Below are 23,616 nucleotides of genomic sequence, written 5' to 3'. Positions count from 1 at the left end.
GTTGACTCTCCGATGCGATGAGCCGATGGGAGGAGGAAAAAAAAATAATAATAATAATAGTCAAGTGAATTAACACTGAAGGTGTTAAAGACTTTGTTGAAGACTTTGTCAAAGATTTTGTTAAAAACTTTGTTGTGTCATCAGGTATCTTACTAAGCAAGATGGTTCAGCATAAGCAGCATGAGCCAACGATAATGGAAAGCTCTGAAACAGAGTCCTTTACATCAGAGAAACACCATTTTGACAGTAAGAAAGAAGAAGTGACAGAAGAAGATGACATCTCGTTGGATTCATTGTTTGCTGAGTTGAAGAAAGAAGTAGGGAATGAGTTGAATAAGGAAAATGATAACTCACTGCTGAATGTTCATCTAGAAGATTACAAATCGATTCGAAAATCGATTAGTAACTTACCTGAAATACAGTCCAAATGGGAGTCTCGTGTCGAGACTACGACGGCGGCATCATCTAGACCTATAAGGATATACGATCCAATCGAGGCACGAACAGCAAAGGATAAAAATCGGTCTAAAGAAGCAACAGACGAAAGGTGGTTTCATATGAAGAGACCCGAACTCACGCCGGAGATCCAGCGTGATTTATCAATAATCAAACAAAGACAAGCACTAGATCCCAAGAGACATTATAAGCGTGAGAAATGGCAAGTGCCTAAATACTTTGAAATGGGGACTATTATAGAAAGCAATACTGGGTATTATAACAAATTGACTCGACGCGAGAGAGGCACTAATTTAGTTCATGAGTTGTTGAATGATGATAATACAAAGAAATATTTCAAAAGAAAGTATCACGAGATTCAGGATGCAAAGACCAGTGGACGTAAAGCTCATTATAAGAAAGTCAAGAGCCAGAGAAAGAAGTTTTAATGTAACCGAAGCAGGTATGAGGGGTATGCAAAGTTGTCGGTGTGGGTTAAAGCATGAATGAAAATGACTTATAACTATTAATACACAAGTTGTTATGTAACTGAACTATAAATATGATTTTTTTGAAGAGCATGCTCCTCCTCTTCTTTCTCTCTCTCTCTCTCTCTCTCTCTCTCTCTCTCTCTCTCTCTCTCTCTCTCTCTCTCTCTCTCCCTCTCTCTCTCTTTCTCTCTTCTTTCTAATTCACAACTATTGGAAACTATGCACTAATTCATCTCACAATATTTTTTGCAACCTCTACCAGTTTCTTCTTCACTACTCTTCTAATCCTGCTCTTTTAAACACATCCAGTCTAACCTGTTCCCATAATTGTTTCTTCTCCTCTTTACTCAATTTTGTACTCCTCTTTACTCCATTTGACTGTAAATTTTTCACCTTCAATGATTTCTTAATCTCATCCATTTTCAATTTGTATTCATGAGCAGTTGTTGCAGCAGCGGCCAAATTGATCAAATAATTTCTAACAGCAATTTCTTTAAACTTAAATTTCAAAAAATCATGATTCTCGTTGATGTTGGTATTTATCATTTGAGGATTGTTCTTCAGTCGTACAGAATTGATTTGTAGTAGCCTGCTTTGTTTTACTGATATTTCAGCAACCAGCTTTTTAAATGCTAAATCTAGATCATGCTCTTGATATATGTCAGATTGAACTAAGGTAAAGATGAGTTCCTTATCTGTGATATGTGGTTGTATCATTAGTGGATGGCACGATTGTGCCAAGTCACCAATTAATAGTGGCTGAAAATGCTGGCTGTAAGGTTGATCTAGGGATGATGAGATCATCGGTAGACTGATCAAAATTAATTTACACCTTGTAACGTTTAAATTCCAGTCTATTAAAAAACTGTTTTCGTCATTGTTTACATAAGTGAGGTTCGATCCTAGCGATATTTTGTATGACTCTTCTGGATCAGATGATGCACTTGTAATATATGGATTAAGGTTAGGATTTGTGTTGGAGTTTTGTTTTGCTTGGTATTCTTGGTAAAAGTGTTGTTCATGCAATGCAATATCATTAATTAGTTGTTCAACTGTTGTAGTGACAGGTTCCAGATCTTCAGGTATAGTTGCAGTTGAACAGGAATAAATCGAAGGTGCAGAACGTACCGATCTTTTCCCGCTATTTGTTATCGAGGAAAAAATCGAAGATGAAGAAGAGGTAGACCTATGCAGTGGCAGTTTATATGTGTTTTTGATATATTGCGAAGGAGCCGACCTAACGGATGCCGATGAAGACGGCTTTATTTGTTTTTGATACTGTTGAAGCTGTGACGCTGGTGTTGATAGTAATACATCATTGATACTATTAGTGATATTGTTGTTTATTGTAGATGGTAATTGACTATAAATGGCATTTCTGGCATTTTCCTTAAACTGTGAAGGTGCTTTCTGGTGCAAGTTGTTTGCAAATGGTGACCCATACATTTTGTACCTCTTTTCAAAACCGCTTTAGCTGGGGGGAAAGGGAAGGGATCTTGGTTAGCTGGGGGGAAAGGGAAGGGATCTTGGTTAGCTGGGGGGAAAGGGAAGGGATCTTGGTTAGCTGGGGGGAAAGGGAAGGGATCTTGGTTAGCTGGGGGGAAAGGGAAGGGATCTTGGTTAGCTGGGGGGAAAGGGAAGGGATCTTGGTTAGCTGGGGAAAGGGAAGGGGGATATTGGTTAGCTGGGGAAAGGGAAGGGGGACCTTGGTTAGCTGGAGAAAGGGAAGAGGGGTTCTTGGTTAGCTGGGGGGAAGGGAAGAGGGGAGGGTCTTGGCTAGGTTTAGGTCAAATGGTGAAAATTGGCTTGCAAAACTAGTCTTGCAACTATTGTTTCATATGCTTAATGGGGCAAGAATTAATCCTAAGCTTAATCTATCCTTTTGGTTTTCAAATATCGTCTTCTACAAAAAAAGTAACCTGTCTTTTACACGGATTTGATGATCAATGGTTTGATGAAATTTAAAAAAAATTAAAAAAAAAAAAGGAAAAAAGAATTAACGCATAAACTTCCACCGGGAGGGCGGAGAAGGAAAATTTCTAGGTTCAATCAATATAAGATTTTTTTTTAGTAGGTTCAATTTACTGAAGAGTTTCTCCACTTTGGTTGGAATGTTGTAGTGGAGTAGTGGAGTAATGGTAATAATGGAGTAGTAGAGTAGTGGAGTAATAGAGTAGTGGAATAATAGAGTAGTGGAGTAGTGGTAATAGTAGTAGTAGTAATAGTAGTATTCGTGGTGGTAGTGATGGAGGTATGGTTTCTAACTAGAACCACCAGTAAAATCCGTTCTAAATACTACTATTTTTGATTGAAAAGAAACTCTATTATAAGGCGTCATCAGTTGGTGAATGGAAAAAAACAAATAATTTAATTTTCTTTACATAAATTTTTCCAGCTTGAAAAGAACAAGTTATTTCCAGCTTGAAAAGAATAAGTTAATCAAACCCGTAAGTGAGATTCACAGTTTGATCATGACTAGATAGTATAATTATTACTGTATTGACTTACTAGAGCCTACTCCTAAAAGACTACTCTTTTAGGAGTAGAACTCAACTACACGAAATCTTACTTTGAACCTTATACCAGAATAACGGAAAAAGAGACATTGCAGCGCAATTTCTTCCTGGTTTTTTTTTTTTTTTTTTTTACAAAATCTCAATATATGACATGATAGTCAATCCATACACATGACATGATTTAGTCAATCCATATACATTGCAAGTATGCGGTGTCGCTAGTCGACACCTCGCTCTGTTTGATAGTGTTAAGAGAAAGTGTCACACCCCTATTTTTCATTCTCTCTATTGTGATTGAAACAATAAAAAGAAAGAGGTATGAGGCAATATTTTTCCGGGAAAAGCCTTTTATTTTTTTTTTATTTTATTATTATTTTTTTTTTTTGTCCCGCGCTTTTAGAGAACCATGTTAAAATTTATATCAACTGGGAATTTTGTGACAAGTTAAACCGGAATTAGTGACAACTTACCCCAAACTCGAAAAAATCTAAATTTTATAATGTCAACTTAAAACTCAGCTTCAAATATCTCAAATTTATAACCAACCTCAAATATCTCAGATTCATAACCAACATCACCTATAGAGGTCAGCCCCTATAGGTGATTTATTCCTTTTTCTTCCACCACCCTTCTCTTTTTTTTTTTTTACATTTGTCTCAATATATGACATGATTTAGTCAATCCATATACATTGAAAGTATGAAGTGTCGCTAGCCGTTCTGCTCGATAACGTTAAGAGCTAGCGTTGAGATAGTATTGAGAGCTAGTTTTGAGAGCATTAAGAGCTAGTTTTGAGAGCGTTAAGAGCTAGTATTGAGCTAGTGTGCTCCACTATCGAGCAGAGCGAGATAGTGGAGCTTTGTTGTTTTTTTTTATTTTTTTTTTTTTTTTTTTTATGCTCCCAATTCTTTCCTTTTTTTTCCTTTTTTTTTTTTTTTTTTTTTTTTTTTTTTCCAAACAAAAAGGAAAAACAGTTCTTCCGAATAACACCCCAACTAACATGCACGTACACATAAAGCACACACACATAAGTTTGTTTAGCATCTTGCATACATAGAGCTTCATATTCCGAAAAAAAATATATAGCGCCAAAATAAATAATGTCTCGCCTCAACGGTTGACTCAGAAACATTTGCAACATTTACTCTGATCAATTAAGTAACAATTGTGGATTAACACTAAGCTATTGCCACTCTCCAATTTAGTCGATCGTCCCCACTACCTTGTCGTATACCCTCCGGCTAAACTTTCGAATTCTATCATAGTGATTTTTCTCTATTTCTATATTTATTTGACTCTTTTATTTATTCAAGGGACAACTAATTGTTTTTGATTTGCGTTGTCTGGATTACCTCACTGGTGTAATGAACATTCCAAACAGATTGTTTTCGTTATCGTACAAGAGCTACCAACATGGACACGTGACACAGATACTCAATACTATCACGTGACTACATTTGAGCAGAGTCGCACTACCTTGAAAAAGATATACCAGTGAAGAAGTTTTCCAAAAGGTTGAAATCCCCCCCCCCCCCTCGGCTTTGTTGCCTCTATACCATAGAATTATCCAGCTTTGTTTGCTCCTATATCATATAATTATCGGAGGAAGCCCCTAATGTCGTTTGTAGAGGAACAAGTGTCTGAAGATATTGGCTTTAAACTAGATACATCCGATGAGAGAAAGCTATATGACGCACTAGACTTGTCATCTTCTGAGTTGGAAAACAAACCACTCAATTTACTAGCCATACATGATAATCTACGATTATTAGCAGCTTCAAATTACAAAACATTGCAATTGATTCCCTTGGATGATTTCGACAAGATCGACTATATAAGTGGAGAGTTTGAGATTACGCAATTATACTTTACAGAGTCATTTTTGTATATATTAAATGGTTCTACTATACAAGTATTGACCGTTGAACAAATCAAGCAAAAAGATTACAGCTTTAAAAGTATTGATGGCGGAAAATTCACCAGTCTATTACCATTGGATTCAGAAGAAGAATATGAATATCTCGCGTTGAATGATAAAAATGAGCTTTTCCACAATGGGAAATTGATTGCATCGCATGTCACTTGTTTCGCTTGGAATAAACATACTCCTGTATACACCGTTAAGGATAAGAAATTTGAATTGATGGGAACTGAAATAAAAGTTAATGATAAAGAGAGATTAAACGAGCACAATGTCATATCGATTATCCCCGTTGGTGCTTATATTTTCATTGCTTATGATAGAGAAGATGCCGAGGAAGAGCATTTTCATGATATTGTCACATACATATTGCATTTACAAAATGATTGTTATATATCTCTGGAAATTGAAATTGCACCTGCATTTGGTACTGCTAACAGGAAAGGCTTATTTTACAACGACACAATCAAAAATTGGATAAACTCAAATTTTTTTTCAATAATTACTTCTTCACTATCTACCGATATTGGGTTATTAGATACTTCACCATCATTGGAAACTGTAAATACAATTATGCCGTCAGAAGATTCTAACAGGGCACAATTCCCTATCAACGAGGAAACAGGTGACGATGTATCTTGTTTAGGGTTATGTTTATCCTTAAACGAACTCGAAACAAATGTCGATGAACCATGTATGGGAGTCAGCGAAGTGAGAGGCAAATTGCCCAAATTGTATTGTTTGATGGATAACGGAAGTTTGGTGTCATGGTGGTTGTTTCATAAAAGTGGTATTTTGAAAAATGAACTATCGTTGGAAAATGCCTTACAGGAAAAAACCGTAAAGAGTGGCAGTGGTGAGAGTAGCGGTGCGCTGAAGATTGAGACAACAATAGCAGAACAACCCTTGAAGGAACCAGCGCAACTGAATGAACCAGCGCAACTGAATGAACCAGCGCAACTGAATGAACCAGCGCAACTGAATGAACCAGCGCAACTGAATGAACCAGCGCAACTGAAGGATCCAGCGCAATCTTTGTTTCAATCGTCATCTGATAATCCATTTGGGCCTACCAAACCAAATGCATTTAAAAATCATCAAACTACCACTACCGGTAGCACTAGTCTGATTAACATGACTCCACCAACACTGGGCGGCTTAGGATTTGGATCTTTTGATACGACAAAACCAAGTGCTTTTGGATCATCTGGATTTGGTCAGACTGGATTTGGTGCACAGCAAAAAACGTCTACTGGAGGTGGATTTGGTCAGACTGGATTTGGTGCACAGCAAAAAACGTCTACTGGAGGTGGATTTGGTCAGACTGGATTTGGTGCACAGCAAAAAACGTCTACTGGAGGTGGATTTGGTCAGACTGGATTTGGTGCACAGCAAAAAACGTCTACTGGAAGTGGATTTGGAACCACTAGCTTTGGCCAACAACCTACTCAAGACAGCAACAATAAAGCTCTGAACTTTAGTTCGGGCTTTGCCAAGTTCAGCAACACCAATAATAAAACAACTTCCGGCTTTGGCAGTATCAAAGGAGACTCAATTTTCGGTACCAAATCCAGTACTGCGTCACCGTTTAGTAATTTAAGCTCATCAGCATCTCCCTTTGGCAATGTGTCTACAGATGAAAATCATCAACCGTCACCTTTTGCCAATTTGGACTCAAGTGCTTCTCCATCTGAAAATGAGGATGCAAAGAATAAACAATTTTCAATATTCACTCAACTGAAAGAGACTAAACCACTTTTTGATAAACCCTCAGATATCAAATCGCCTCCGATTTTATTTGATAAACTGCAAAAATCAAAGTTACTGCTGCTGCTGCTGCTGCCACATCCACCACCACAATCGAATGTTTCAACCAAGGTAACACCCTTTGCAGAAGTTGCAGAAAGCTCGAAAGAGACTTCACTAGAATCCATGTCTCTTCCACGGGATACAAATTTATCATCCTTGCCACTGCAGCTTGAACAGAAGTCAATATTTGGAGAAAAATCACCATTGTCAAATGTTTCATCTGGTTTTGGAGATCTTAAAATGACCGAGAAACAAGATTCTGTTCAAGGTCAAGATCAGGCTTTAGCAGCCAAACAAACAGAAGCTAACAAGCCAACATATTCATCTCCTTTTGGAGATATAAAGAGACCCATTGGTCCTTCTCCATTTGCCAAATTTAATGCTGCTATACCCAAGTCGGATGTAAAGGTGAAAACTTCAGAAGTACTGGCTGGTAAGGAAAAGGCAAAAGACGACGAGAGCGAAAAACCTATGAGAGCCATAATAGAACAACCTTTGCCCGGAACTTCCCAATCTTCAGTTAAGCCTGGTGAGATTCTAGTATTTGACGGCTTTAACAAGCAACGTGAGAAAACGTCTAACCCAATAAAGGACAAGATGTTGGACATTGTTGAAGACACCGAGGGGAACTTGGAAATTTTAGATCAGAATGTTAAATTGCTTTTACAGTATATAGATGCACATGCTGAAAAAGGACTAGATTTGTATAAAGCTTCCGGGATGGACCTTTTGAATATGGATTACAGTAAATACGATTTTGCAGGGAAACTTCATTTCTTGCAAGAAGAAAATGAAAAGGTGGAAGAATTAACAAAAATTGTACAAGAGTCCCAGAAGAATAGAATCAGATTGGATAAACTGTTTAGTCAATTAGCATTACTTGAAAAGGGTGTATTGAAAAACCTGTCACTTTTGAAAAACCGTCCACTTGAAATCAAAAATGAAATAATGCAAACTAAACTAAGGGAGAAATTGGCAAAGGTTAAGAAATTGGAAGAGTTGCTTGTTTCTTTATTGATGCCTATCAAGGCTCAAAAATCAATGAATGCCACAACCGTGGCCAATATTGAAAAAGTGTTGTACCAACTAAATGACCAAATTCTCGAGAAAAGGACTTGTATGAACGAATTAATCACTAGAGTCGACAAGTTAAAAATAGACTGCAGTGAAAAGAGCAACTCGAGCAACTCGAGCAACTCCTTGGTTCTTACAAAACCAGCACACTCGGCAAAACTAGAGTTGAGAAGAAAGTTGAGACAACTGAATATGAAGAACCTGAGCACAATAAAACTGATCACATGTTGAACCTATTGTCACTATCTAATAGCTTGATAGATAGAGGTGTTGAACCTATTACCATCCAATAGCTTGATAGATAGAGGTGTTGAACCTATTACCATCTAATAGCTTAATATATAGAGGTCTTCTCGTGTGGGTTTGGTTCTTCTTCTACTGACTCATCTTTCCTAATCAGTGCCGCTCCACTATCTCGCTCTGCTTGATAGTGCTGCTAGTGTTACTTGTGTTGTAGTCTAGCTGCTTCAAGTTCGTTTCTCATCACGTGACACACTATATAACTAAACGAAGCGATTTTGTTTTTGCATTTTGTTTTTCTTTTTGAAACACTCGAGTAGAGGTTGAAGTTAGTTGGTTGTAAGTGGAAAGGTGCTTTTACCAGGAGGAAAACTATATGGCCGACCTAATAGGAACCAAAGTGAATGTACCTGGTGCATCTGGATATGCTGTGATACGGTATGTTGGCACCATCATAGGCAAGAATGGTATATTTGTTGGGCTTGAGTTATTAGGAACATTGGCAACCACACGAGGTAAGAATTCTGGAGCGGTAGGTAATGTACAATATTTCACAGTAGAGATACCCAAGAGTGGGTTGTTTCTACCTTATGAGAGGTTAAAGAGTGTTAATCCCAAGCTACCAGAGGTCACGAGATACTTACCGAGTGTTGCACCACCACCACCACCAAATACAAAGGCGCCAGGATCTTCTGGTGGTGAACCTGTTACTTTAGCTTCATCTCCATTTTCCAATTCCCATTTTATTGCTTCCACTGCTGCTACCTTCAACACCGGTACTACTTACACCACAACGGTTCCTACCGACTACAACAATTCTAATTCTACTAGTGCCACAACGAATCATTATTTTATGAGGTCTCCACTAAGTCCTGCAAATCAAGGCTCCTACTCCAATTCTAGATTGAACATGATGAATGAGAACTTGTACAAATCTGAACCACCTAAACAGGATATGATTGTTCAATACGAGATGGAGATTAAAGAGTTACGAAAAATGGTCAAGGACAAGGATCGTAGGATTGAGAGTTTCGCAAAACAAAGAGAAGAGTGGCATAATGCCATTGATAATCTAATGGCGGTACAACAAGACGGAATGCAAGTTTTTGAAGAAAAAATTCAAGAATTGGAAATGATCAATGACAAGCAAGCAAGCGAGATAAAGCGGTTGACTAATAAACTTGTTTCATCAAACTCTAAGATTGAAAAGTTAGAGTTGGAATTACAAAAGATGAAAAAAAAGGGGAATGAGGAGAAACCAGGTAGAACTAATGTTGAAACTACTGTTTTAGAGTTGGAAAAAGCCAATAGTGAGCAATTGAACGAAATTGGCGAGTTCTTGACAAAACCATCAGAATCATCGAGACTTAAAATCCACAAACAGGAAAGTTTGGATTCAATGTTAGCGGCAGATATAAAGAGTGTTAATTTATTAGGTAGTTTCACCACAATCAGCCGCGACAATGTTGAACCTGCAGCAATACAACAGCAACAACAGCAACAGCAGCAACAACAGCAACAGCAACAGCAACAAAGCAAAACAGCTTTAGCAAAACCCAACTATACCACTTCTGCATCGTTATCATCAACAAGTGACCTTTTACAAGGATCAGTTAATGAGCAATTTATCAATGACATACCTATAGACCTACCTATCTATAAAGCAAGTAATACAATAGATCCATCGCTGGGTAAAGTTGATTGGTGTGGATTATGCGAACGAGATGGTCACAGTAGTATCAATTGTCCTTTTGAGAATGATATATTTTAACCCAAGTTTTATATTAACTTTGCATTACCTTGCATATTGACCTTGCATATACCTATATATCTATATCTATATATATAAAGCTTACAGTATATGTCATAATTTATATATTACAAAATGAGCTATTTTTCAATCCCTTAATTTATACCCTAATGATGTTAACCCTGTTCATGTCCTTCTTTGTCAGTTTCTTTGTACTTTTCTCACAGGTACTCTCTCCCATTCGTTCCCTCCGTTACTCTCACCGTTACTCTCACCGTTACTCACACCGTTACTCACACCTGTTGATCTATCCCATTACTCGCACCTGATGATCTCATCCCATTAATCTTATCCCATTACTCTCCTCGTTTAATATGATCCCGTATATATCTTTTCGTCCGATCCCCACTCCTTGACCAAACACATTTTTTCTCATGTGATACATCCCATTATCTCGTCAATCTTCCCCATACAATTAAACCCACTGTATGGCTGATGAGAATACACACAGAATAATTTGATATAAAAGGCACTTCTTTTCCCACTTCTTTTCCTTCTTCTTTTCTTCTTCTTTTACTTGGTGGTTTTCTCTTGATAGATATCTCTCAATACTTTTCTTTTTATGAGTGCCGATCAACTTGAGATCAAGCTTCATAATGAGGCAAGGGAATTTACTACATTGAGTAATCTTCCCTTACTGGAGATAACCAATGAGAAATATGACCGAGTTATATTTTTGCTTCATGGGTTTCCTGATTTGAACACTACATTTAATAAAGCATGGCCGTATTTGTTAGATCACTACAAAAGTCGAAATGAGGTTGTATTGCTACTTGCACCTAAATTGAGAGGATACGAGAGATCGAGTATTGGTCCTGAGCATGAGTATATGTTACCGTATTTAGCAAGCGATGTTAAAGCTTGGATTTTGGAAATTAACCCTAATTTGAATAAACCTGTACATTTGTTAGGACACGATTGGGGGGCCATAATAGCATTCAAAGTTGCCAACCTATACCCCGAGCTAATCACTTCAATGGTCAATTTAGCAATTCCCTATTTGGCTAATATACACATTTGGGAGTTGTTGTGGTATGCACCTGAACAATTTTATTTGTCGACATATTTCCTTACTATGCAATATGGACTTGTTTATAAATCTAAATTGACCGATTCAAACGATTATTTAACAAAACTATGGAAATACTGGTCGCCAGGGTATGATGTTTCAAAACAGGAGATTTCTGAGATTAGAGATGCGTTTGCAAAAGACGGTGTTGTTGATGCTGTAACCGCATATTACCGTCATTTATTGAGACCAATATCCCTTTTCAAATCCAGATGGCCGGTTGATTTTGACAAAGTGCCTGCTCTTATCATGATTGGCAAAGATGATGGATGCATGTCGAATAGAATTGCTGAGTATGAGGAGAAAAAATTGAAATCAAAATATCCAAAAGCCCAAGTGAAAGTATTGCCAAACTCAGGCCATTTCTTGCATCGAGAACAACCTGAAACTGTAGCCAAGATTGTTACAGATTTCTTTGACTCTTTTGCTTAAAAAGAGAAGAGAAAAATGCGTTTTATACTATGGAATTATAAGTTTAAAAGGACACTTGCGACACTATCGAGCAAAGCGAGATAGTGGAGCACACTGACTAATGACACTATCGAGCAGAGTTTTGTTCTATGATAGGGGAAGGAAAGGAAAGGGGGAGTGTGAGTGAGAGTGAGAGTGAGTGAGAGTGAGTGAGTGGGTGAGTGAGTGAGTGNGGGGGGGGGGGGGGGGGGGGGTTGAGCAGCTATTCTAGTCTTGTTGGTTCCCTTATTGAATAAGAGCAAAAGTATCATCAACTTCACCATTGGCATACAAAATACTCTCATTTTCAACAGTTGTTGAAATATAATCATCTCCAAGAGACGTATTCGATCGAAGTTGAGATTGTAATTGTAAAAGTTCAAGTTTCCCTTTAATTGCATATAAATGCGGCATTATCTTTAAGCCAGATTGTAGTTGATTTTGTAAATTTTTAACTGAAACAGATGATATATGAGCTAAGGCACCACCGTGGAGTAAAAGTATCCATTGAAGCCATAGACTAGCCTCATGATTCTCATTGACGTTTTTGGCTACTTCTTCGCTTATTATCGTGTATAATTTTTCACTCTGTTCATGTGTTAACGACGATATAATTTGCTTAATTGCTTCAGTGTCTATTATCGATGAGCATGTATATTGTATGACTTTGTTCTTGTCCAAGCTAGGCTCACATAAAAGAATGTGTAAGCCTTTCAAGATTGCAATTGTATCCATACCTGATATCTTTTTCACGTCTGGTAAATCAATTACACTCGCACTATCATTATTCGGTTCCAAAGACTTTCCAGTACCGTTTTTTAACTCGATTGTTTCATTTTGGGTTATTGAAAAGGCCTTGAAATGCAAAGTATTTTCGACTTGCCAACTTATGAATGGGACATTACCCAAGCTGAATACATGGTCAATTGGTTGGTCTGTCATTTGATCCATATTGATTGAATTGATGCATGAACCATCACTGGCAAAAATTGTCAATCCTTGATGCATTACTCCTATTATATACTTCTCCTCACCCAAATGCAATACTTGTATCTTCTCCACTTCCTCCTGACATTCGAGCTGTTTCAATTTTTCCGTTTCAGTAGATAGTATATACACTTTTTGTGACAAAGTGAGAATGACAAAATAATGTTGACATAGTGGTTCAACACTCTTTATTTCTTGTGGTAAATCAATCTCTTTGACTTTTGAATATTTGCTTTTTAGCAATTTTCCAATTTCCAATCTAAAGTCTGTCGTCGATGCTGTGCCAAAACAAACCTCAGAGTTTTTGGTAATGCATATCGCAGTGTATTTCGGTACGTTGAATTTACTAATCTTGTTATCTGCATTGGTGGAGATTTTCAAGAGATATTCTTGCGATTCGGTACTTGCCCATATAGTATCGTTCTGATAGCTCACAACAGCAATAGCTTTGTTTTTGGATTTATCAATGTTTATCTTCCTCACTATCGAATTTGAGAGTGGAGAAATAATCACAATAGATTTATCTTCTAGAAGCACTGCCAATAGCGACTCCTTTGCATCGCCATTCAATATTGTTTCATCTCCGTTCATTGTCCTTTTCTTGGAGTTCTTAGTATTGCTGGTATCGCCTTTATTGTCGTCATCAGATTTGAATTTGAAATCCAACACTGGTTTGTCTAAAAACACAGATCCCGTTAATGCATATTCACCAGAACTCGAAAGCTCATAGAACTGGATCTCATTCTTCTCGTTTCTGGAAACAACCTTGGCTATCCGCTCTCCATGAATACAATAGTCCATGGCTCTTCTCCTACGAGATCTTATTGCAAATTTATATATTTCGTATAGTTCTTTTTTTTTTTTTCTTTTTTTTTTTTCACTTTATCAAAAGAGGAGATGAGATGAGATGAGCTCCCCAAAGAGCACGCACGACCAGTCCGTTAGAAATGAAAGAAAGCTTCAATGCACACGGGTGTTTAGCTGCTGCATTGGCGTCTATAAGGGAGAGAGATATATATATCAAGTAAAGCACGTAGTCAGTATTTTTCTTTTTTTGTCTATGAACAATACTATAATCCTTGAAGCTCTATCATTTGTTGAACTTGAGATCGACAAATTTCCTTCAAGTCCATCACATCAGCTTGTAATTCACTAACTTGTTCGGATTTTTCTCCAATAAGTTCCAACATTGTTTTCTCTTTTTCATTTTTCTCCTCTATGGTTTCTTCAAGCTCCTTGATCTTTAGTGTTAAACTATTTACTTGTTCATTAATCTTCATTGCATTTAATAGTTCTTGTTCTCTTGCTTCTTTTTCATCTAATAATTTCGAATACTCATCTTTCAAAGTGTGTAGTTCTATTTCAAGTCTGCGAATGTTTGAGCTCATTTTGTTCACCAAATGTAGATTATTATTGTTGTTCTGGTTAGATGTGGGCACACCAAAGTTAAGTGAACTTTCCCCCGTACCGCCCCCTACTACTACTCCACCACCTCCTACTCCTACTCCTACTTGACTCGAGTATGAGGATTGTTCCCTATCATACATATCGTCGCCAATTTCAGTAAAAGATGCCAGTGAGTGGTTATGACTGCTGTTATTAAAAAAAATTGAATATTCCTTATTCAATGCAGGTGTGGTTGAGGATTCGCCTAGTCGTATATCATTCCAGCTCAAGTTTGCGTTAGACAAATTGTCTCGATTTGATTTCGTATCGAGTCTTAGTGGTTCTGGATGCTTTTGCTCATTGCTCTTTTCAATAACCTCGGTTAAGTTCAGGATCTTCAAGTTGAGATTTATTCTTTCTTGGTTATATACTGATTTCAATTTCTCAAGCTTTTCATCAAGTTCTTGTATACTGCTATCTTTTGATTCAAGGGCTAGTTCTAAATCATTGATTTTTGAAATATGTTGTTTGATTTGATCCTTTAATTTTAGCAGTTCTGTCATTTGAGTTTGAATCGTTTTGGTAGCTTTTGCAATATCATTGGATAATTTTGTCTTTGTCATTTTAGCCGATTCCAAAGAAGATTTCAAAGTTTCTACTTTTAGCAATAAGTTTGATTCCTTGATGTTCCAATTCTCTTGGGCCGATAAGTATTGTTTCTGTTGTAAATGATGCGCATCTGATAACTTTTTAAAATCTTCAAAATTCACTAGATCTTTAGTATCCTTTTGAGTAGTTGAGTTGTGATTATCAATTTCAGCATCTAATCGAAGTTGTTCAATTTTTTCTTCAAGACGAGTCACCTCCTGGCTATAATTTTGTTTAGCCAAAACCAAGTCATTCTTGATCAGCATTATTTTCTTTTCTTTACTTGCAATTTCAAGTCTGTTTTGTTCTTTCTTCATATCAAATTCAATTTTCAAATTAGCCAACGATTTCTCAGTATCTTGCTTGGCAAGTTTAGTCTCTTCATGTGATGCTAATAATTCAGAGTACTTTATCTTTGTCAATTTTAACAGTTCGTTTTCCTCTTTCAAATTCTTTAACTTATCATTCAACTCGGCGTACTTGGAAATAAACATTTCAACAGTTTTAAACTTCTTTGTTCTCAAAAAATCTTGTAATTCCTCCTGTTTTACCAATGACTCATCATGTTTTTTGGAAAAATTGGCCAAATCTTCCTCGAGGGCCTGATTGGCAGATTTCAATTTCTTGATTGTTTCATTCAATTTAAGCTCCTTGTGTGATAATACCTCGCCTTCTTTTAGCAATTGTTGGATCGTATCATCCTTTGCGGCAATTGTGGCTAAAAACTTGTTTTTATCCTCATCAAAGGGTTTATTCTTTTTCAATTGGTTTTTGAGCTTGGTATTCTCTGTACGTAATTTTTCCAACTCATCCCCATCTTCATCGTCTACTGGTTCTTGATTACTTGTGCTTACATCGGATGAAACTTGTGAAGATACAGAGGAGGGGGAGGTGGCAATGAATTCCTTTGCACCTTTCTCACTTGCAACTCTTTTCTTGCCCTTTGCCGCAAGTGCTAGTCTTTCTTGTAAAGTTAATCTCTTTTTCACTGGTAGCATCTCCTTGGTCATTGCATTAGCGCCATTACCCAAATCTTTCAAAGACTCGTACATCTTATCTTCTCCTGCCTCCTGCATCTTGCCAGTGTGCTCCAATATCTCGCTCTGCTCGATAGTGTCGTCATCATTCTTGGTAGACTCCTCTGCTTTCGAAGTCGTGGCATCTACATCTATATCTAGATCCAACTTTACCCCTTGTGAATTACTCGTCATGAAAGATGAGTCGGGCCAGCAGCTTTGAGGGAGTAACAATTATGACAAATAGGAATAAATCAATCTCTATCACCGTAATGCTATAGTCCTATAAGCGCGCACACACACACATATACATACACCCTCTCCAGTGTCACTCTTGAAGCTTTACCAAAATTAAGCGATATTCGTAGGACCGAAAAAAAGATCAACAGAAGAAAACCCACAAAAATCAAACGGCTGACGACACTAGACCGACACTATCGAGCGAAGCGAGATAGTGGAGCAATACTTAGCAGATACTATCGAGCAGAGCGAGATAGTGGAGCACACTGACCGATACTATCGACATAGTAAGACAAAAAGACTCAAATTACTCCGACACTATCGAGCGAAGCGAGATAGTGGAGCAATACTTAGTAGATACTATCGAGCAGAGCGAGATAGTGGAGCACACTGACCGATACTATCGACATAGTAAGACAAAAAGACTCAAATTACTCCGACACTATCGAGCGAAGCGAGATAGTGGAGCAATACTTAGTAGATACTATCGAGCAGAGCGAGATAGTGGAGCAATACTTAGTAGATACTATCGAGCAGAGCGAGATAGTGGAGCAATACTTAGCAGATACTATCTCGCTCTGCTCGATAGTGTCGATAGTGTCGGTGGCAGCTAGTGTGCTCCACTATCTCGCTCTGCTCGATAGTGTCGATAGTGTCGATACTTTATTTGAAATCAAATGGCATAAATTAAAAAAAGTATGGAAAATCTATATATTAATACAAAAAAAAAATAATGATTGAGTAGCCAACTGAGTAAATTGATTGAGTTAACTGAGTAATTGAGTTAGCTGAGTAAATAAGTTAACTGAGTAAATTGAGTTAGCTGAGTAAATTGAGTTAACTGAGTAAATTGAGTTAGCTGAGTAAATTGAGTTAACTGAGTAATCGAGTTAGCTGAGTAATTGAGTTAACTGAGTAACCTGATTGATTTGCTATCTTTATTTTTCTTTCTTTCTTTTCCTTGAAAAGGCATTCAGCTTGTGTATGTACGTGTGAGGAAGGTGCGCAAAAATGGATTACAACTTATTAATAAAACAAAGATAATACACGAGATGGAAAAATTCTCTAAAAAGTGTTTGTTTGTTTGTTTTTTTTGTTTTGAAAACGTACTTAACTTATAGTATTTGCCTCATAGGGGTAAGGGTTCACTGATGGGACTGTTGAGTGTGTTGTTGACTCAAGTGAAATGTTGGCGTTTGCTGTTGCGGCAGGTGTTGTTGACCGTATTGCTGTGATTGTGTTGATGCCTGATAATAGGATTGTTGTAAATGTCCCGGCAGAGAACTTTGTCCTTGGTAATATTGAGCATGCGCACCGGATGTACCGCCACCATGTACAGAGACTCTTTGTTGAGTTGTAGTTGTTGGTGCTCCGAGTATTCCTGTTGCCGCTGTTGCCGCTGTTGCCGCTGTTGCTGATGGTTGAAAGCCCGGATAATACAAATTTCCAGCTGCTACTGCTGTTGTTGATTGTTGTTGAGGTAATTGTGTACCAAAATTTTCTACTGTTAGTGATGTTCCTGGTCGTAAATTTGGAGGTGCATAGCCATACCAGTAATTCCCCGAATTGTATTCATTTACAGGATGAGACACATATTGAGACTGCTGTTGGTGTTGTTGTTGTTGCAGCTGCAGTTGCTGCAGCTGCTGCAGCTGCTGTTGTGCATATGTCTGTTGTTGTTGGGATAGCTGCTGTTGTGGTATTTGCAGTTGTTGGTGCTGCAGGTGAAGGTGCTGCAGAGGTTGAGGTTGAGGTTGCTGAGGTTGCTGAGGTTGTTGTTGCAATTGCAGAGTTTCCGCTGAATAGGATAAATCCACTTTCTCATCCTTATTCGAACCAAAACCTTGAAAATCTGCCTTTGATTTTCGATGGCCATGTTTTTTAGTAACAATATGTGTATTTAAGTGATTTAAAGAACCATAGCTTTTCAGACATCCGGGAAACGAACATGGATATTTTCTTACAATTTGATTATATCTTCTTCTGAATCTTCTCCCCCTTTTACCTTCATGTAAGCTATGGTCCAATTCACTTGGAGGCACTGGATTAGAAGCCTGCAATGTATTCAAGGATTGACTAAGGCCAATTGAAGGGGGGTATTGATATCGTATCCCTGAACTAGTTTGATATTGATTATTATTGGCAGTATTATTATTATTATTATTATTATTATTAGCAGTATTAATGTTATTATTATTATTATTATTATTATTATTATTGTTAGAATACTGGGGCATTAGGGCATAGGTGGCTGAAGGTTGAGAAGAAGAAGGCGTTTGCCGTTGTTGATAAGTGTCATAAGTTGGTTGTTGATACGCTGAATACATTGAAGACTGGTTTGAAGAAGAAAAGTCATAAAGCTGTTGTTGTTGTTGTTGTTGTTGCTGCTGTTGCTGCAGCTGCAGCTGTTGATAGGTGTGAGACTGCTTTTGAGAGTCTGACTGATCGGGCTTTATAGTTGTGCCCAAAGGTGGTAGCATTGTTTTGTTATCGGTGATAGAAGACGAAGACGAGCCAAGAATCAGACTTACAGGGACATTTTTCACTTTTGCTTTATATTGGTCTTCTTGCTCATTACTTAGTTTCTCATTTTCCGATACCATGATGGATACAATAGCACTAGAAAAAAGATTTTCAATGGAATATAATATTTTCTCCTTGAAAATGCAAGTAAGTGATTTGGATGGAAGGGAGAAATCAAATTGGATGGAAGGGTGAAGGGGGATGGGGGGGAAAAAAAGGAAGGAAAAGGGAATTAATAATTATAGTACATCAAACCCTTGTGCAAACCCGTGGTTGTTTCGAAAATTTCAGTTGTTTATACCCTTTGTTTGATGGTCTTTTTAAACTTTTCAATCTTAACCCAAACTGAAAAGTTTCTCAATTAACTTTTTTTCTTCCTCTATTGAGACAGAAAGGTTGTCGCTTAAATAATTTCTCTGTCTGGAAAAAATAAAAATGAAATAAAAATAATAATAATAAAATTTTTTTTTCTTGACTATGTGCTATGGGGAAGGATCTTTTTACCTCTTAAGAAACTACGCAGTAAAAGGTAGTTACACGTGACTTGGTTGAGGCTAATGAGAACCCGGTAAAGGTAAAATACAGATGGGAAAAAAGACAAATGGGAAACCAGCAGTAAAAGTAAAGATAAACCCAGTAGTAAAGGCAAACGGGTATAGAATATTGGTATGGGTATAGGATATTGGTATGGGTATAGGATATTGGTATGGTAGTTATTGGTATGGAATAGTTATGGGTATAGGATATTGGTATTTGGTTTGGAGTAGTTATGGGTATGGTTGATGTCTATAAGTAATTGTTTGCAAATAGTCGGTTATCAATAGAATTGATTGATAGGTAGACAATAGACAACAATAGATAAGTTGTAGGTAGATTGAGTATGGTCAATTGTAGTTGACTAGTAATCAATTCTAGTCAAGCTGAGTATGGTCAATTGTAGGTAGACTGTATGGTCAATTTGTAGTTAAGCTGACTAGTAATCAATTTGTAGTTAAGCTGACTAGTAATCAATTCTAATTAAGCTGACTAGTAATCAATTCTAGTTAAGTTGACAAGTAATCAATTCTAGTTAAGTTGACAAGTTCTTGGTTAACGCTTCCGCTTGTCGGTTTATTAGGTGACGATAAAACAAATTCAGCGGTGGACTTAGTATCAAGTACTACTGCTCACACTGAATCTTCACTATTTGGTGATCTTCTCAAATTGATTCAATGGAATAAAAAAGTCCAGTTGTACTTTATAAAAGTATAATGTACTTTATAGAAGGTTTTATATTACGACACACAAAGAATGATTAGTTTCTAATAAAATAATACCATTATTATTATTAGTAAAGTAATTAAATATAATAAAAGTGTCGTAGTTAATTATGAGCAACAACCAGTTTTTAGTTTAACAGAAAAACGCAAGGTGCATTTTTTTTTTTTTAGAGTGTATTAGAATAGACTAAACCATTACCACCAACTACCAACTACCACCACCAATCTATATTGACCCACCAATTCGCTCCTACTCACCAATCGTTACTACATTATTACCACCGCTACCGGGAAATATCACCATCTACCCGTAAATACCACCACCTACCCGTAAATACCTTTTTGTTTTTTTTATTTTTTTCTTTTTTTTTCTATTTTTTTATTTTTATTTTATTCATTTGCTCATAGGTTTTTAGTGCAATTTCCGAAACCCAAACAAATTTTTCTATTTCCATAACACAAGTGTCTTAAAAGCGTAGGAATTAGAGACCGAGAATAGAAGGTGAGTGGAGGTAAAAGGTAAGTGAAGGTACATCTAGGAGATACAGCTATAGTAGAAATATTGTTTCTGATTCTTTTCCCTCTTTCTCGTGCATCATCAATAATATAAAACCTGTTCATAAATTTTGAATTTAAACTTAAAGTTAGACAGAGATAGTCAAAAGATAAACTCTGTATGTAGATATGGAATTAGATAGAGTTAGACTTTTGGAGTTTAAGTTTAGCCCTAACTTTGTTTTTTTTTATTTGTTTTTTTTTAGTTGAAATAGACATGGAAGGTAAGTTGGCTAGAATTGTATATTGGTTTTTGTTGGTTTTTGTTTAATTAGGTGGTTTTCTTTTTCTTCAGCGCTTTTTTATTTTCATTTTTTTTTTTTTGTTTTGGTTATATCATGCGCAATGCAAAAGAATTGCAAACCTTTTTAGTCAACTTTTTAAATTTTGAATGAAAAATCATATTGCTTGTTATATTTGCATGATGTGTAATTTGGGTGTGGGTACCACAAAATGAGGCAATTTTTAATTTCGAGGTCTACCTCATTAACTTCATTGGGTGGACATCCATTTTCAGTTGGTGTTATCCACGGTTTTTTTTTTGTTTTTTTTTTTTTGTTTTTTTTTTTGGAGTCATTAACATTCCGGGTGCAGATAAAAAAAGACCTTTTATTTCATTAAAATGTGGATTTTCAATCCACAAACATCGGTGTAACCTTTAGTCAACTACAACTCTAGACATATACTAAATGTTACCGGTTCACCAAAAATGCTCTTTCCACTTATAAAAAGTCAGTTAGTCCAGGACTGAATAAAATGAAACGGACTTAGAGGAATTCCGCTTGTCTTCGCTGCACACCGAAACCGGGTTCCTGCGTAGGTAGATTTATGAAATATTTTTTATCGTGAAACAATATGGATCTTAAGTTTTAATTTTTGAGGTATATTCATACATTACTTGCTTACTCACGTACTTTTCGTAGTAACTCACTTTACAGTTAGTGCTTCAACGATAATGTTCAAATTTCGCATTTTCAATCTATAGTGCGCGCATGAACAAGAATTTTGAAACAACTACTGGAGGGGAATAACACTCTATACTTTGTCTATTACGTACTGCCATATTACAGTTACCTATTACGTATTTCCATATTACAGTTATCTATTACGTATTGCCATATTACAATTATCTATCAAGTGTTGTTTAATTACTCTTACACTCGCGATATCACAAATGCTAGACGAAATCCAGCCAAAACACCCTTTCTTTTTCATCTTTTCACCTCTTTGATCTCAAGACTGATCAAAATCAATCAAAAAGTGTAGTTTGTCAACTCCATACCATAGAGGATTATACTCGCACTAGTCATAATTATAATTACTAGTCTCAACTATCTTCATTAGTCAATAATTAGGGACTACGTTGGAACATGTACTGAATGTGTGGGTATGAGAAAGAAACCAGCTGTGATGGTTTTATCGTTTTCATTTTTAGAATCCCATCGGTTGAACTTGCACCATTAATCATGGGGTTTAATTAGTTATTTTTTTTTTTAGAAAAGAAAAAGCACGGTTTACTTGAAAGGCTGATAACTGTACCTGACTAGCGAGACTTCCAGTGATTTAGAAACTTTTCCAGAGATTTAGGGACAAACTTCGCCAGTAATGAAAAGGATTAACAATCATCTACTAGAAGATTGACAACTCTTTCAATTGTATTCTCAACAAGTTTACCTAAATTATTGGAAAAGCAAAATTGAATTGTTGCGAAATTCCTTAATCAATACTTTTTTTTTTCTCCTCCACCAAACAAAGTTGCAAGTGCTCCACTATCGAGCAGAGCGAGATAGTGTCGGCGGAGCTAGGAGTAAAAAACAAACTCACGGCATGAGGTCTTATTCAATTCATCAGAATAGGACCAATACTAAACGAATGTCAAGATTCTCAAAACCAGATATATTTCCCTACATCAATACGTGGCGGCCACTTGAAGAATCTATTATTATCTAAAACGTAGTTTAATTCTTTTAAGCTTCTAAAGTGTTCTTTTAATAAAACACTAATTTTATCAAACCATATTTCTTCGTAAATTGTTTTGAGATCTTACTAGTAAACTCTAGTTTAACTCGAGGGAGGGGGGTAGGGAGGGGAGGCAAAGGAGGAGGATACAAAAAAGAGAAGACAGTGAGAACTCCTTTGGAGAGGAAATTGTTGATGTAAATGATGGAGTTTATATCTCGCTTTTCCTAATTGTCCTCATAAGAGGGGGGTATTGATTTAACACCAATATGCCAACATTCTTTAATCAAATGAAAGGGGGGGGGGTGATTTACTGAGTAGATATCAAATCTTTTTTTGTTATTTAACATTGTTTTCTACACGATGCAAATAAAAGCACAAGAAAGCAAAGAAAACGCCTTAAATGCACATGTATTCCCCTATCTCTAACCAATCTTGGTAAACCATGCACATAAGAAGGACTAAACCTTTTTTAAATGGAGAAACAAAAGTTAGGCATGTGAGTAAGGACTTACAAGAAAGCAATGTCTAAAAACAAAAAAGACAACAACCAATAGTTTCAGAAACAACCCCATTCACATTATGTTTACTGTTTCCCTCGTCTTACATCTTCTCACCTTATCCTGGGTCTATTTTTTTTTAGAGCAAAAAAAAAAAAGCTTGCATATAAATGCTTACTACCCAATGTTAAAAGTTTTGGTCTACAACATTTAGTCTAGTGTTTTACCTTCCATCTGTTAGCACAAATTGGTTTTTAACACTAAAGCCATGAGGGATGCCCCCCTCATGAAATTGAACTAAAAAGCAAAGGTCTAAGGTGCTTGTTTTTTTTTAAAAAAAATACAATTCAAAAAAAGTGAGTTGATAAATAATTAGAAGAAAAAATTTACGCCTTGATTGATTAATTTGTACCCATAATCATAGACAATATAGTAATTACAATTATGGATTTTTTGTACCATGAATGACTGTAACATCAAATCTTAAGTAGCAAACTTCTCTTTAGAGTTCCTTTTCAGAATTATGGGGAGTTTTCCAAGTAATTTCTATGTAAATTTGTCTAGTATATATTTGCAGTTTTGAGGCATAGGATTTTGAATGCGCTTGGAAGTGAAAAAGAAAGAAAAAAACAAAAAAACTTACGTTATGAGGTTATGAACTGAAGAAAAACCTCAACTGGGAAACTTTCAATTAGCAATTAGTTAATCACATCAATTCAAGTCGTCAA

General features: G+C 36.5%; 8 protein-coding genes across 8 annotated transcripts; 4 read left to right on the top strand and 4 right to left on the bottom strand. All coding sequences in view use genetic code 12, as the record gives it.

Annotated features, from left to right (window-relative positions):
• Window positions 1-161: 161 nt before the first annotated feature.
• On the top strand, window positions 162-884 carry KGF56_004326 (uncharacterized protein; the record flags this gene model as incomplete). The annotated part of the gene is made up of 1 exon (XM_049325754.1): window positions 162-884. One exon carries the CDS (start codon window positions 162-164, stop codon window positions 882-884), a length of 723 nt encoding a protein of 240 aa, XP_049178612.1.
• A 315-nt stretch (window positions 885-1,199) lies between these two features.
• On the bottom strand, window positions 1,200-2,372 carry STD1 (Std1p; the record flags this gene model as incomplete). Its single annotated transcript, XM_049325753.1, has 1 exon — window positions 1,200-2,372. One exon carries the CDS (start codon window positions 2,370-2,372, stop codon window positions 1,200-1,202), a length of 1,173 nt encoding a protein of 390 aa, XP_049178611.1.
• Window positions 2,373-5,057: 2,685 nt separating this feature from the next.
• Window positions 5,058-8,477, top strand: NUP159 (FG-nucleoporin; the record flags this gene model as incomplete). The annotated part of the gene is made up of 1 exon (XM_049325752.1): window positions 5,058-8,477. One exon carries the CDS (start codon window positions 5,058-5,060, stop codon window positions 8,475-8,477), a length of 3,420 nt encoding a protein of 1,139 aa, XP_049178610.1.
• Window positions 8,478-8,862: 385 nt separating this feature from the next.
• Window positions 8,863-10,257, top strand: KGF56_004323 (uncharacterized protein; the record flags this gene model as incomplete). Its single annotated transcript, XM_049325751.1, has 1 exon — window positions 8,863-10,257. The coding sequence occupies one exon, from the start codon at window positions 8,863-8,865 to the stop codon at window positions 10,255-10,257; it is 1,395 nt and encodes a 464-aa protein (XP_049178609.1).
• Window positions 10,258-10,858: 601 nt separating this feature from the next.
• KGF56_004322 (uncharacterized protein) lies at window positions 10,859-11,797 on the top strand (the record flags this gene model as incomplete). Its single annotated transcript, XM_049325749.1, has 1 exon — window positions 10,859-11,797. The coding sequence occupies one exon, from the start codon at window positions 10,859-10,861 to the stop codon at window positions 11,795-11,797; it is 939 nt and encodes a 312-aa protein (XP_049178608.1).
• A 264-nt stretch (window positions 11,798-12,061) lies between these two features.
• On the bottom strand, window positions 12,062-13,603 carry UTP9 (Utp9p; the record flags this gene model as incomplete). Its single annotated transcript, XM_049325748.1, has 1 exon — window positions 12,062-13,603. One exon carries the CDS (start codon window positions 13,601-13,603, stop codon window positions 12,062-12,064), a length of 1,542 nt encoding a protein of 513 aa, XP_049178607.1.
• A 269-nt stretch (window positions 13,604-13,872) lies between these two features.
• Window positions 13,873-16,047, bottom strand: KGF56_004320 (uncharacterized protein; the record flags this gene model as incomplete). Its single annotated transcript, XM_049325747.1, has 1 exon — window positions 13,873-16,047. The coding sequence occupies one exon, from the start codon at window positions 16,045-16,047 to the stop codon at window positions 13,873-13,875; it is 2,175 nt and encodes a 724-aa protein (XP_049178606.1).
• A 1,190-nt stretch (window positions 16,048-17,237) lies between these two features.
• WOR4 (Wor4p) lies at window positions 17,238-18,695 on the bottom strand (the record flags this gene model as incomplete). Its single annotated transcript, XM_049325746.1, has 1 exon — window positions 17,238-18,695. One exon carries the CDS (start codon window positions 18,693-18,695, stop codon window positions 17,238-17,240), a length of 1,458 nt encoding a protein of 485 aa, XP_049178605.1.
• Between the last annotated feature and the right edge of the window lie 4,921 nt (window positions 18,696-23,616).

Source organism: Candida oxycetoniae (assembly GCF_023343755.2).
Source record: "Candida oxycetoniae strain CBS 10844 chromosome Unknown scaffold15, whole genome shotgun sequence".
Taxonomy (NCBI): domain Eukaryota; kingdom Fungi; phylum Ascomycota; class Pichiomycetes; order Serinales; family Debaryomycetaceae; genus Lodderomyces; species Lodderomyces oxycetoniae.
Note: the sequence above shows the minus strand (reverse complement) of the source record. Positions and strands in the feature narration are given on the sequence as shown.